The following is a 13,280-nucleotide window of genomic DNA, read 5'->3' as shown; positions in this document are numbered from 1 at the left end:
CAATTAGTTCGCTCACTTTCCAATTAGTTCGCTCACTTACCAATTAGTTCGTTCACTTGCTAATTGGTTCATTTTAATTATTTTATTTTATTTTTTTTTTTTTTTTTGTTATACTATATTTTATGAATTCCTCTCTCTTTTCTTTCTTTTTCCTTTTTTTTGTGTGTTTTTTTTTTTTTTTAATTTTTTTTCATTTTCTTTATTTTTTTTTCGCTTTTTTTGTTTATTTTTTTTTTTTTTTTCAAACCCACTCCCCCATACCCCATATGAGATATGATGAGTAAGGAGAATAATATACTTCTGGTCGAAATTTCAGGTGATGCTTTTTTTAATATAATAAAATATTTAACCATTAATGAAGCATTAAAACTTAATCTTGTCAGCAAAAGTTTTTATGAATACTTGAAGGATGAAAAAGCTTATAGTCTGATCAGTTGCGTTAATTTAAATAACTACATTAAATTTGTAAAGTTTATAAAGCCAAATAAATTCAGCTCCTTTTTCCTGTCCATATTAAAGGACGAAAAAAATATTTACTCTAACCCGCACTATGGTAAGAAGCGTTAAGCATGAAAGAGAACAGAACAAATGGAAAAAAAAGAAAAAAAAGAAAAAACAGAAAAAACAGAAAAAACAGAAAAAACAGAAAAAAAAGCAAAGCAAAGCAAAATAGAACAAGACAAAACAAAATAGTACATAACACAACAAAGTAAACACACCTCTTCGTTTATGATATTTTTTAAAGCGGCTGCTACTATTTACAATTTCCTTAAATATACATAATTACACAATTGTAAACCGGTTTTGAGCTCCGTCTCTTACACACATATATGTGTGTACGCTTACGCGTGCCATGTCTATTTGTACCTTAAACAGTGCATTTTTATAGATGCAATTTCGTATAATAGACACCATTCCCACTTTATTTTATTTTATATTTATATTTTCTTTTTCCTTTTTTTTTTTTTTTTTTTCTTTATTTTTTTATTTTTATTTTATTTTTTATTTTTTTTTCCCTCCACTTTTCAGTCAAGAAAAATATTAATTTCGGTATTAACAGAAAACAGCTAGTTGAAAATGAAAAATCCTTTTTGAAAAAGATAATACTAAAAGGGGAATTTATAAGAAACGCAAATTTTTATGATATCAGTTTACTTCTTAGCTCTCATGCAAACACATTGGAAGAACTACACATTCATGGGCTGAATGACGTGAATTGTCCTCTTTTTATTTATTCAAGTTATGGCATAATTTTTGAATTCTTTTCAAAAGAAATTCTGTTAAATAATTTATCTTTTGACTGTGTAACGAAGAATGATCTCGCGCATATTCAGGAGATACTTTTGCAGAAAAGCTACGAAGAGGCCGACAAAAAGGGCAATCAAAGGGGCGATGAAAGGGGAAATCGAAAAAGTGGATATGTTGTTGAGGAAAATTATGAACAAAATGAACAAAATATGACCAATGTGCAGGAAAATTATGAACAAAGTGAACAAAATATGACCAATGTGCAGGAAAATTATGAACAAAGTGAACAAAATATGACCAATGTGCAGGAAAAGCATGAACAAATTGCACACATATATAAAGTAGGCCCTTGTTTCCAAAAAAAAAACGACAGATTTAAGAAGAATGAAAAAAACGCAGAAAACACAAGTAACTGTGATGTAGATACTACGCGTAAGTGCAATGAACAGGGTATACAGATGAAAGGGGTGAAGCATGAATTAAATGGGAACGATAAAATAATAAAACGTGGAAAGGAAAAAATGAATAACTTAATAAATAAAAATAAATTACATTTACTATGTGAGCATATAAGCATAGTGTATAACTGTAATAAGAAATGTTTTGAAAAAATAAAAAATTATAAACAAAGAATAAACCTAAATCATTATATAAGGAGGTTACCTATTTTAAAAGTTCTGAACTTGTCAGGTATACAAAGTTATGACATGATAGAAATGTTTATTCCATTATATCTACCTTGTTTAAAAACTTTAAATATATCATGTTATGATTATTTTTTTTATTTTTATTATATGCTAATATCTATATTCTTGTATGGTAATGGGAAAGAGGTTTTTACTCGCTACATAAATTTTAAGAAGACACAAAACAATATGGACCCAAATAAAAAAAAAAAAGCATTTGTAGAATGTAATAAAAAAATATATGAAATAATAAAAGAAATGGATGAAAATTTAATAGAAACAAATAACGTTTCATCAACTTTTCAAAAACGATGTGAACAAGATGCTATAAACTATTACGAATTTAACATAAAAAATAATGAAAAAAAGGTTTTCTTTACTCCTACTTATAAGGACAAAATTTACATGAACAGTATAAACTGCCCGGTGTATTATGCCGACGGTAGTTACATAAAATACGATTCAGATGGAGAGGGGGGCGGTCTATGTACTAATAGAGGAGGAGCAAATGGTTTTACTGCTTCTGTAGGGGAAGTTAGTACACGAGAAAATGAGGATGACAACACTATCAGTAATCACAATGACAAAAAGGAAGAAAGCAGAAAAGGCATGAACGATGAGTTCAATGAGATAAACTACAGAAGCAGCATTAGCATGATTAGTAGAGCTCATACCGTTCTCACAGAAAGCGTCCCACATAACTCACAAAACTCCGCTAGTATGGGTGGTGTAAATACCATTCGGAGCTCTGTCAGCATTGGCGGTGTAAATATCATTCGGAGCTCTGACAGCATTGGCGGTGCAAATATCATTCGGAACGCTTCCAATAGTGGCAGTACAAGCATTCTGCGCAATGCTGTTATCATCCGCAGTATAAGCAGCCCCGACAAGTGTTCTTCCATCCAGAATAAGCACAATCATGCAAGCGAAAACAGCGAGAAGGCAATAATGCAGAGCTTAAAAGGAAAGATTAAGAAGCTAAAGAGAGGAGGGTATATCTGGCTAGTTGAAAATCATAATTACAAGAAAAATGTGAGTATAGAAATATTATATCTATTTAAAAATATAATAGAGAATGAAGAAAAAAGAGGAAGAAAAAATATTATATGTATGTTGAACAATCTAAACTTAGAACATTTCTCCTTATTTAACTATAGTTTGAGTAGTCCATTTTTATGGTTACTATTATTAATAAAAAACCAAAATTTAAGGACATTTTGTATATTAGATTTGTGTTTATCTCACCTTTTATCTGCCTTAACATTTTTAGAGGCTTTTTTAAAACAAAATTTATTTAATTTTCAAGGTATGATGAGAAGAAGAAGGAAAAGACTGGGAAGTATATACTTTAAATTTAATGATGAAGAAGAAATAAAATTCGTTAATCATATGTATTCTAAAATAATAAACGAGTTAAATACATCTAATTTTACGCCGAAAAGAAATAAAGTGATACATATTGTTATTTATGTTTATAATAATAAAAAGGAAAATAAACAATTTATAAAATATATAAGAAAAATTTCTAGATCATTATGGAGGTGTAACTATTTAGTTTACTACTCTATTCAATATTATAAGTACAAATACTTTAACAAATATTTTGATATTGATAATTTGTATAGGGATTACGTAATTAACATACTATTGTCTAATCACAAACTGAACCAGTCTGCAATTGCTCAACGCGCCTTATCATACCAGTGAAGTGATATGCCTATATATATATATATATATATGTTTATTTTTAATTTTTTTTTTTTAAAAAGAATTTACCGAAAGGAGGTAGTGTAGTACCCCCATATATAGGATATATATTTTTATCTGTGTATGTGTGAACTTTTCCGTACACTATTTTTGTTTTAAGTAAATCGAAACGCACCTTTTTTTTTTTTTTTTTTTTTTTACGTTCGCGTCTGTTTTCTTTTTTTCATTTTATTTACATATTTCTCGTGTTTTATTCGAATTTTATACACAACTTATTTATATATTTATTTGCATTCCCTTTTTCATCCCTTTTTTTTTCTTTCTTTTTTTTTGTTTTTGTTGGATAAAATCCGAATGCAGCCACGCTGGTTTAGGTTACGTTTAACCTATCTTTTTATATTTGGTTTAACATGCCTTTTTTCCGTTTCCTTGTTTTAAGTCGTTAATTTTGAACATGTCTGTGTGTTTGAATGTGTAAATAAATGCATACACATATGTGTGTGGGTAGATTCGTATATGTATGTATATATATATATATATATATGTATATATATGCATGTGTGCATTTGTGTATTACTTTTGTGCGCAGACATATGTACATTACGTGCTTATCATGGGGCATAATTTTCCCATTCTTTTTTTTCGTTTCAGAATATTTCTTTTAAGATGACTTTCCTTTTATTCAACGTTTGCTTTTTAATCATGCAGAACGCATTTGTGCATACATATGTGCAAATAGACATTATACTGTACATTAGCTTTTTCCCCTTTAGTATGAAACACATTTATTCTGATTACATTTGTTCCTTTCATTTTTGATTAAATTTTTTATTACATTCTTATATTTCATTTTTTTTTTACATTTTCTTAATTTTTTCTGGCATGTCGAATTTAAAATGGTTTATATAAACACTTGGGAAACCACTCTTATATAGTTTGCTTTTCTTTTCAATTTTTGCATCCTAATTACATATTTATAGCAAAGACTATACTATATAAAGATGTACAATAAACAATGTCCAGAAATTAATTTAAAACGAGAGTTATTTTTTATCGTAAAAACAGCACTAATGAGCAATTTCGAGCGTCGGAAAAAAAAAAAAAAAAGTGAAAAAACGAACAAAAGAAGAAAGAAGCTGCTTTATATCATGTTTATCTGTTCCTTTTTCGTTCCACATTTCTACATACACAACCACGTACACATACTTGATCACACGCACCGCAAGCAGCGGTGGGTCTGCACTTAGTGGAGATGAAAAAGGAATGTATGCAGAAAAATAATAAAAAAAAATTTGGAGAAATTGGATGAATCGAAAGTGCTTGTAGCTCTAACATGAACAAAAACAATTTTGAAAATAGCGGTAGAAGATACAACGTAATCAAACTGTAATATGTGTATAGTAATACAAAGTGAAAATGCTTTATTTTTACGGAAATACGATGAAATCGTTTTGATATTTCTAAAATAACAATATGCAAGTATGCAAAAATGCAAGTATGCAAAAATGCAAGTACGCAAAAATGCAAGTACGCAAAGTTGATTTGCCATTCGTAAAGAATGTTTCATAATCCATCTTCAAAAAGCACATTGTACTCTAAATAAAATTAAATAGATATATACAGTTTATTACACTTAATAAATTATGTATTACATGTGTAGTAAAAGGAAAAATAGCAAAAAATAGAAAAAAATAAAACAAAACAGAAAAAAATAAAACAAAATAGAAAAAAATAAAACAAAATAGAAAAAAATAAAACAAAATAGAAAAAAATAAAACAAAATAGAAAAAAATAAAACAAAACAGAAAAAAAAATAGACAATATATTTTAAATGTAGTGTTCTTTTCGTCTTTTATTTATACCAATTTTCTTCATTTTTTACAAAAAAATATTTGCAGCATCAATACTCCTTTTGCAGTTGCACTTGCGCGTGCTGCAATTAGCAGGAGTGTACAAACGAAATGCACGAAATGGTCGCATAAATGTTTAAATGCATTTACATGTATAACACGTATGTACTTACGTAAGTATGTATGTATGTATGCACGTATGCATGTATTCACGTATGCATGTATTCACGTATACATGTATTCACGTATACATGTATTCACGTATACATGTATTCACGTATACATTTATATATGTACTCATGTATTCAAATATTCGTGTATTCGTCTATGCACCTATGTGTTTTCGCGAATGACATACAGTTAACAGGCATTTATCTTTTATTTTCTTTTTTTTTATATAAAAATAAATGCATTTGTTTTATTCGTCCAAAAAAAAAAAAAAAAAAAAAAAAAAAAAAGTATTTTAATTTACAATAAGGAATTGCTAAATACAATGTAGTGTAAGAAAATATATCCTTTTTAATTGTTAGATCGTTCTTGAATAACTTCGCTTTTATATTTTTTCGTATTCCTTAATATCCATTCGTGCCATTTAGCGCAATATTGTGCAGTTTTGCGTACTTCTAAGTTGTTTATCGCATTTGCCTAGCCTTGCCTTTTCTTTGAGTATTTTTATTTTTATTTATTTATTTTTTTTTTTTTCCTCCTTGTCCCCATCCATTCCAATTTTGTGCCTCATGTTGTCATTAAAAGCATCAAGGGCTGATAACTTTTATTATGGAAGTGTAGAAGATGAACGATCAAAGAAGAAAAAAGAAAAAGAAATAAAAAAGAACAACAGAAAAGATTATAACGAAATAAAATTTGAAATACCATATACTATCATATGTACAAAATGTAAAATATATATTTATAAAGGGGAAAGGTTTAACAGTGAAAGAAGGAAAGCTGGGTATTACTTAAGTACTTGTTTCTATTCCTTTTCTATTTTTTGTAAAAATTGTTCCAACAAAATTATCATTGAAACGAATCCGAAAAATTGTTCATATGATATTATTGAGGGAGCAAGAAAAAAAATTGAGCATTTTGAAAATGTGTTAACAGAAGGAGCAAAGAATAATTTTAACACAATAGACTTTGAACAAAACAAAAAAAAAAAAGGAAACCCCTTTCTCCTTTTAGAAATTAATGCACTACAAAAGAAGCAGCTTCCAGTCCATTTTCAAAAGGAGCAAAGCCATTTTGTACACTCAGATGGTGCAGATAATAACCTGCTTGAGGAAAAAAAAGGAAGAAAGGGAAAGAGTCAAAAGTGCGACGCGGGTGAGGATAAAGCGGATGAGGATAAAGCGGATGAGGATAAAGCGGATGAGGATAAAGCGGATGAGAATAAAGCGGATGAGAATAAAGCGGATGAGAATAAAGCGGATGAGAATAAAACTTATGAAAACAAATCGGACGACAAAATACCAAGTTGTGAAGCTAATGGAAAAGATTGTATACAAGACGAAGTTGACCTTTCAACAGACGAAGATATAAATGATATAATAAAAGAAAATTATAAAAGAAACCACATGCTTAAAAATGATTTTGTATGCAACAGTAACTTAAGAAAGCAACTACGAGATATTAAAAAAGATAAAATAAAAATAAGGGAAGAATATAAAAAAAAAAATATATTTATTGATATTGTAAATGACCCTTATGAAGATTTAAAAATCGAAAAATTTATTCTCTTCACTAAAAAACATAGGAGTAGCATTAAAGCCAAAAGTAAATATGCAAGAAATACTTTAATAAAGAAAAAAAAAAGGAGCATATTTGATAAGAAGTACCTCAAGGTAGAGAAGTAGGCAAAATTTACGCCTTTGCATTGGGGAGAGGCAAATAAAAAAGCATGCTCGTACGTGTGCGCATATATATTAACGTATGTATGTATGTGTGTGTATACACATACGCGTACATACGTGGGAAAAAATGCAGGAAACGAAGAAAGCAGACAGTCTTATTCGAGGGGGTGCGCAAAAGCTTGTACATCAGATGAGGTATTGGCTAATAGATACATAAATACATATATGTAGATACATATGTATGTACATATAAGCACGTGCTCAGCTCACGTTTATATGCATAGGCACGATCCCTCTATGGACCAACGGACCCCACATTTAAACTGAAAATTTTGATAATTTGTGTTAACAAAGAATTGTTTATTTTTTTATTTAAAAAATGTTCAATTGAAAAAAAAATTGGGTCAGCTTGATATTCATTGCAAACATAATTATTCTTATGAGCAAGATGAAAATGGCATTTGTAGCATTTACCCCTTTAAAAACAAATAATAATAAGCAATGCTGAAGAGAAGGATAATGAGGGAAACCATGGGATAATTTACTTTTTCTGCATCGGCAACCTACGTGGAATAAAAGAGGAAATGAAATAAAAATAAAGCTTTGGTGGCTAACATTAAGAATTAGAATATGTTTAAGGCTGCTTTTATAGTTCCTTTTTATAGTTCCTTTTTAAAGCTCTTTTTTAAAGCAGTTCTTTAAAAAATTTTTTTGCAGCTATTTTTTTGTTTTTGGTCAACACGCACACACATATGCGTAATGCATGTATGTGCGTAACTGTGTTTTTACTTTTTTGAGCCATTTGTAATATTTTTTTTTAATTTGAACTTTTTTATTGAATATATATAATAAAACATAAACAATAAAGTAAAATTGACAAAATATTGACAATAAATTTGCAAAAAAAAAACAAAAAAAGAAACAAAAAAAAAAACAAAAAAATTATTTGTTTACTTTATCTTTCGTTTGATCCAGCTCAGGCTTAATTGCTGCAGTTTCCTCACCCTCTTCTTCATCTTGCGCAGAATATTCGATATATTCTACTTTGTCTTCTACCATTCTTGTATTTATCTTATTTTTGTATCTATCAGAATTTTTCATTATTCCAATTAAATAGTTCTTCATCAATTTTTTTGCATTAACAGAATGGCCTATTTCGTTGAAAGCTGCTGTTGCGTCTTTTCCTGATCAATGAATAAAGTAAAAATAAATAAAATATATATAAAATGAATAAAATAAAAATAAATAAAATATATATAAAATGAATAAAGTAAAAATAAATAAAATATATATAAAATGAATAAAATAAAATACACAAAAAAAAAAAAAAATGTTATCATAAGTTAATAAACAAAGATTTCGTAATTCCCCTATTGAACATACAAAATACTGTGAGTGCAATGTTTATACATACATATTTACATATATATATATATATATATATATATATATATATATATATATATATATGTAAGTACACATGTTTACCTTCGTACTCTTTAAAAAGGTCATACCCGCCTGGATGTTCATAAAACGAAGTGACGTCAAACACCAAACCGTTCACTATTATACAGCACTTCGATTCGTTTTGTAGCTTTTGTAGGTCCCTATCATCAATTACTTTTAATATTTTAACAGCCATTCTGAAGCTTTTACTTTCACGGGTTAAGCATATATACACACATAAATACATATATATATATATATATTAAATGTGTACGTACGAAAAAGAAAAGAAAAAATTTGAACGTTATAAACACTTTTATGTAGAAAAAACAGTTATACTAAAACAGCAAATTAGCAAGCGCATGAACAATTAAGCAATAGGAACGACTGCTGCTTACACAATGCTTGGTACCCCATAATATGTTATACTAATGAATGTGCTCCAGCAACTTCAGTGTATGAGATCAAATTTTCCACGAAAAATAAAACTTACTGTGTGTGAGCATGTGCTATATATATATATATATATATATATATATATATATATATATATATATATATATATATATATATATGTGTTCTGCACTTTTTTTTTTCTTTTTTTTTTTTTTTTATTTAGCTATTATGTTTTGTTATTTTATTTTACCATTATATTTTCACCTCTTTCATTTTGTTTATTTGTTCGTTCGTTTACTTGTTTTTTTTTTTTTTTTTTTTTTTTTTTTTTTTAATCGAATGGAAATACAAATCGTTCACTTCCACATAGGAACGTCACTTCAGTAAATGATGTACTCTATGAAAAAATTTTACCGCACCAATAAAAATTAAATTGCACAAAAAAAGCAACTCAAAAATTTAATATATTTTGTTGAATGAATACGTAAAAATAAAACGTTCAAATACAGCACGTGTCCTTTTGGCGAACCGTTATATCTTAGCGTTCTTATGAGCCTATATATATATATATATATATACATACGTATACATACATGTATATATATATATATATATGTACATATATTTATAATGTAGGAGTGAACATTTTCCTCCTTTTTTTCCTTTTTTATTTTTTTAAAAATCATTTCATACATAATAAACGAATGATACATACCACTTTTCATGCCATTACTTTGCTATTATATGCTTTACTACATTGTATCTCGACCTTACTCTTCTAAAGTATTTTCTGTTACCGGAGCCTCCGTTTCCGCGTATAAAAGCAGAAATTACTGTCATATATATTTGTTAGCAACTTAACAATTTTAGTATGTATGTAAATGTTGTTACCATCTCTCCTATGAATTGTACATGTGTATCACTATACACACCTGTAGCTGTATCTGTACCTGTGCCTCCATCTACTTATTTGTGCTATTTTCCCTCATATTTTAAAAGAATCATATTATGGTTATGTCAAACGGGTGTATTCAAATAGTAAATTCGCATTGAAAAGACGTCGAATCTGTCGTGTTTCTTATTAATATTTCATTTTGCATATTGTTCGAAAGTACCAAAAAAGAAGGGGAAGAAAAAATATGAGAAAGGATGAAAGAACGAAAGGATGAAAGAACGAAAGGATGAAAGAACGAAAGGATGAAAGAACGAAAGGATGAAAGAACGAAAGGATAAAAGAACGAAAGGATGAAAGAACGAAAGGATAAAAGAACGAAAGGATAAAAGAACGAAAGGATGAAAGAACGAATGGATGAAAGGACGAAAAGACAAAAAAAAAGGAGTGCAACCAGCCAAGGAAGAAGCATTTAAGAACAAGATAAACAAACTGGGCAAAAAGAGGGAATAAAAAAAAAAAATAAAATAATAATAAAACAAGAATGTGTCATTACATGAACCCGTTTTAAAGAGAAAGAATGTTCCTACGTCATTAGGGTCTTGCAGTTTGTTTGTTTTCCTTATTTGTTCATCTTTCCTGACTTGCCTGGATTTCCCTCCTTTTTTTCTTTTTTCTTTTTTCTTTTTTTTTTGTGTGTATGTGTGTGTGTGTGTATGTGTGTGTGTGTGTATGTGTGTGTGTGTGTATGTATGTGTGTGTGTATGTGTATGTGTGTGTATGTGTATGTGTGTGTATGTGTGTGTGTGTGTATGTGTGTGTGTGTGTATGTATGTGTGTGTATATGTATGTGTATGTATGTGTATGTATGTGTATGTATGTGTATGTGTGTGTGTATGTGTCCCTATCCCTTTCCTCCTGTATCATGAGCAAACACTCACATATGTATCGCTTTGTCAAAAGACTGTAACGCGACCTCCTTAATGACCTCCGAGAATGTGGGATGAGCATAAATAATTTTGCTCAAACTCTTGGATGACCCGTTATTACCTACATATATGGAAATTGGTAAAATCAAATCGCTGGCATTATTACCAATAATTTGTGAACCCAAAATCCTATTTGTTTCTTTTTCTACATGTAGTTTAATTAGACCATCGTAATCATCTATAGTTCTTGCTCTACTATTTGCTGCGAATGGAAAGTTAACTGACTTGAAATTGAAATTTAATTTCTTACATTTTTCTTCATTATATCCAACAGTAGCTACTTCTGGGTGTGTATATATAACACTCGGTACTAAGTTATAATTTATATGAGATTTTTTTTTTTTATTTTGTTTTAATTCATTAAATAACATATTAGCTAGTATATATCCTTCTTCTTCCGCTTTATGTGCAAGCATAGGACCATCTATAGCATCTCCAATTGCTTTAATAGTCGGATGTGATATTACATTAAAATATTCATCTACTGGTATTTTGTTCTTTTCATTTAACTGAATTTGTAAAATTTCTAAATTTAAATTTTCAAAATTCGCTTTTCTACCAACACATACAAGAACAATATCAGATTTGACCTTTTTTATTTCATTTGTTTTATCATTCTTTGCATATAAAATGGCATGATTATTTTTTAAATGACCACCTATTATAGACGTACTAAAAAGAAATTTCATTTTTATTTTTTCTAATGTTTTCTGTAAAACTTTACTAACATCTGCATCAAGAAAACCACATAACCTATTATTATATTCAAATATAGTAACATCCGTACCAAGTTTTGAAAAGACTGAACCTATTTCTAATCCTATAACACCACCTCCAATAATTGACATCGTTTTGGGAATATTTTTAAAATTGAGTATATCATCTGATGTTTGTAATACCTCATGGTCATATGTTAATATATCCTTTACATTATCAATATCATTTACATTATTATCATCTAATTTTTTCAAAGGAATTTCAATTGGCTTTGATCCTGTAGCTATAACTATACGTTCTGCTGTAACCTTTTTTTCCTCTCTCTCTGTTTTTACTAAAACTGTATTTTCATCAATAATACTACCATGCCCTATAATATGATGTACATTGTTCTTTTTATACAAAAAGGAAATGCCATCTGACAAATTTCCCATACATTTATTTTTATGCTTATGAATACTGTCGATATCTAATTTTATATTATCTATTAATATTCCACTTTCTTTAAATCGTGTTTTTGCTTCATAATAGTTATGTGCAATATGCAGTAAAGATTTTGAAGGAATACAACCCCTATTTAAACAAGTTCCTCCTAATTTCTTATCCTCATTTACATTCAGCACTTTCAGTTTATTCTGACCACATCGAATGCTGCAAACGTAGCCGCCAGGACCTCCCCCTATGACTATCACGTCATAACTGACCAAAAAGCAAAACAGCGCAATTATGTGAAGCAAAAATATGGGACAAAATTGTAGTACAAAAAAATGTTAGGTAAAATTATACAATAAAATTACAAAATATACGATAAAAATGGAAAAAAAATTATTGCATGTACAGGTAAAATGTTGCTAAAATTGCTATTGTTCATAAATTTTCCCCGTAAAAACATAAAATAATATTTCATGTGCATGTAAAATGTTGTCAAAAATACATTTCATATATCTTCCACGTAAAAAAAATAAAATAAATATTCCATGTGAATGCGAAAAATCAAAAATGCACATCACGTATATTCCACGTAAAAATAAAAAAAAATAAAATAAAACACTTTTTTATTATGAATATCTTTAATTAACTTACTCCATCTTCGTTGAAAAGTTCCTACGAAATGGGAAAAAATATATTTTCGTCTTGTTTATAACTCCATTCATATTTGAATATAGGTATTGGGAAATAGTCAGCTGTAAAAAGGAGCACATGCGTATGCAGACGCTTTTATATATATATATATATATACATACGGTATAATACTTTTTTTTTTTTTTTTTTTTTTGTTTGCATGTATTTTCTATATCATATAATTGGAACTGTTCAGTACAAAACTACGTTGTTAAATACGTGCAAACATAAAACTTCCACTTATTTTAATTTCTTTCAACAAATGATATTCCAACGGCAAGGATTCATTTCTCAAGGGATATTGATTTGTGTGTATATGAAAATATATACGTGTGTGAGTATGCATGTATGTATGAATGTTTGCGGGTATGTTATCG

The 13,280-nt window shown here is 28.5% G+C and overlaps 4 protein-coding genes across 4 annotated transcripts; 2 read left to right on the top strand and 2 right to left on the bottom strand.

Moving 5' to 3' along the window:
* Window positions 1-273: 273 nt before the first annotated feature.
* On the top strand, window positions 274-3,641 carry PmUG01_14066800 (CG2-related protein, putative; the record flags this gene model as incomplete). The annotated part of the gene is made up of 2 exons (XM_029008253.1): window positions 274-553; window positions 1,030-3,641. 2 exons carry the CDS (start codon window positions 274-276, stop codon window positions 3,639-3,641), a joined length of 2,892 nt encoding a protein of 963 aa, XP_028864561.1.
* Window positions 3,642-6,228: 2,587 nt separating this feature from the next.
* Window positions 6,229-7,344, top strand: PmUG01_14066700 (conserved Plasmodium protein, unknown function; the record flags this gene model as incomplete). The annotated part of the gene is made up of 1 exon (XM_029008252.1): window positions 6,229-7,344. The coding sequence occupies one exon, from the start codon at window positions 6,229-6,231 to the stop codon at window positions 7,342-7,344; it is 1,116 nt and encodes a 371-aa protein (XP_028864560.1).
* Window positions 7,345-7,811: 467 nt separating this feature from the next.
* PmUG01_14066600 (cytochrome b5, putative) lies at window positions 7,812-8,983 on the bottom strand (the record flags this gene model as incomplete). Its single annotated transcript, XM_029008251.1, has 3 exons — window positions 7,812-7,904; window positions 8,296-8,525; window positions 8,830-8,983. The coding sequence occupies 3 exons, from the start codon at window positions 8,981-8,983 to the stop codon at window positions 7,812-7,814; spliced, it is 477 nt and encodes a 158-aa protein (XP_028864559.1).
* A 2,029-nt stretch (window positions 8,984-11,012) lies between these two features.
* Window positions 11,013-12,935, bottom strand: LPD1 (dihydrolipoyl dehydrogenase, mitochondrial, putative; the record flags this gene model as incomplete). The annotated part of the gene is made up of 2 exons (XM_029008250.1): window positions 11,013-12,480; window positions 12,865-12,935. The coding sequence occupies 2 exons, from the start codon at window positions 12,933-12,935 to the stop codon at window positions 11,013-11,015; spliced, it is 1,539 nt and encodes a 512-aa protein (XP_028864558.1).
* Between the last annotated feature and the right edge of the window lie 345 nt (window positions 12,936-13,280).

Source organism: Plasmodium malariae (genome assembly GCF_900090045.1).
Source record: "Plasmodium malariae genome assembly, chromosome: 14".
Lineage (NCBI taxonomy): Eukaryota > Apicomplexa > Aconoidasida > Haemosporida > Plasmodiidae > Plasmodium > Plasmodium malariae.
Note: the sequence above shows the minus strand (reverse complement) of the source record. Positions and strands in the feature narration are given on the sequence as shown.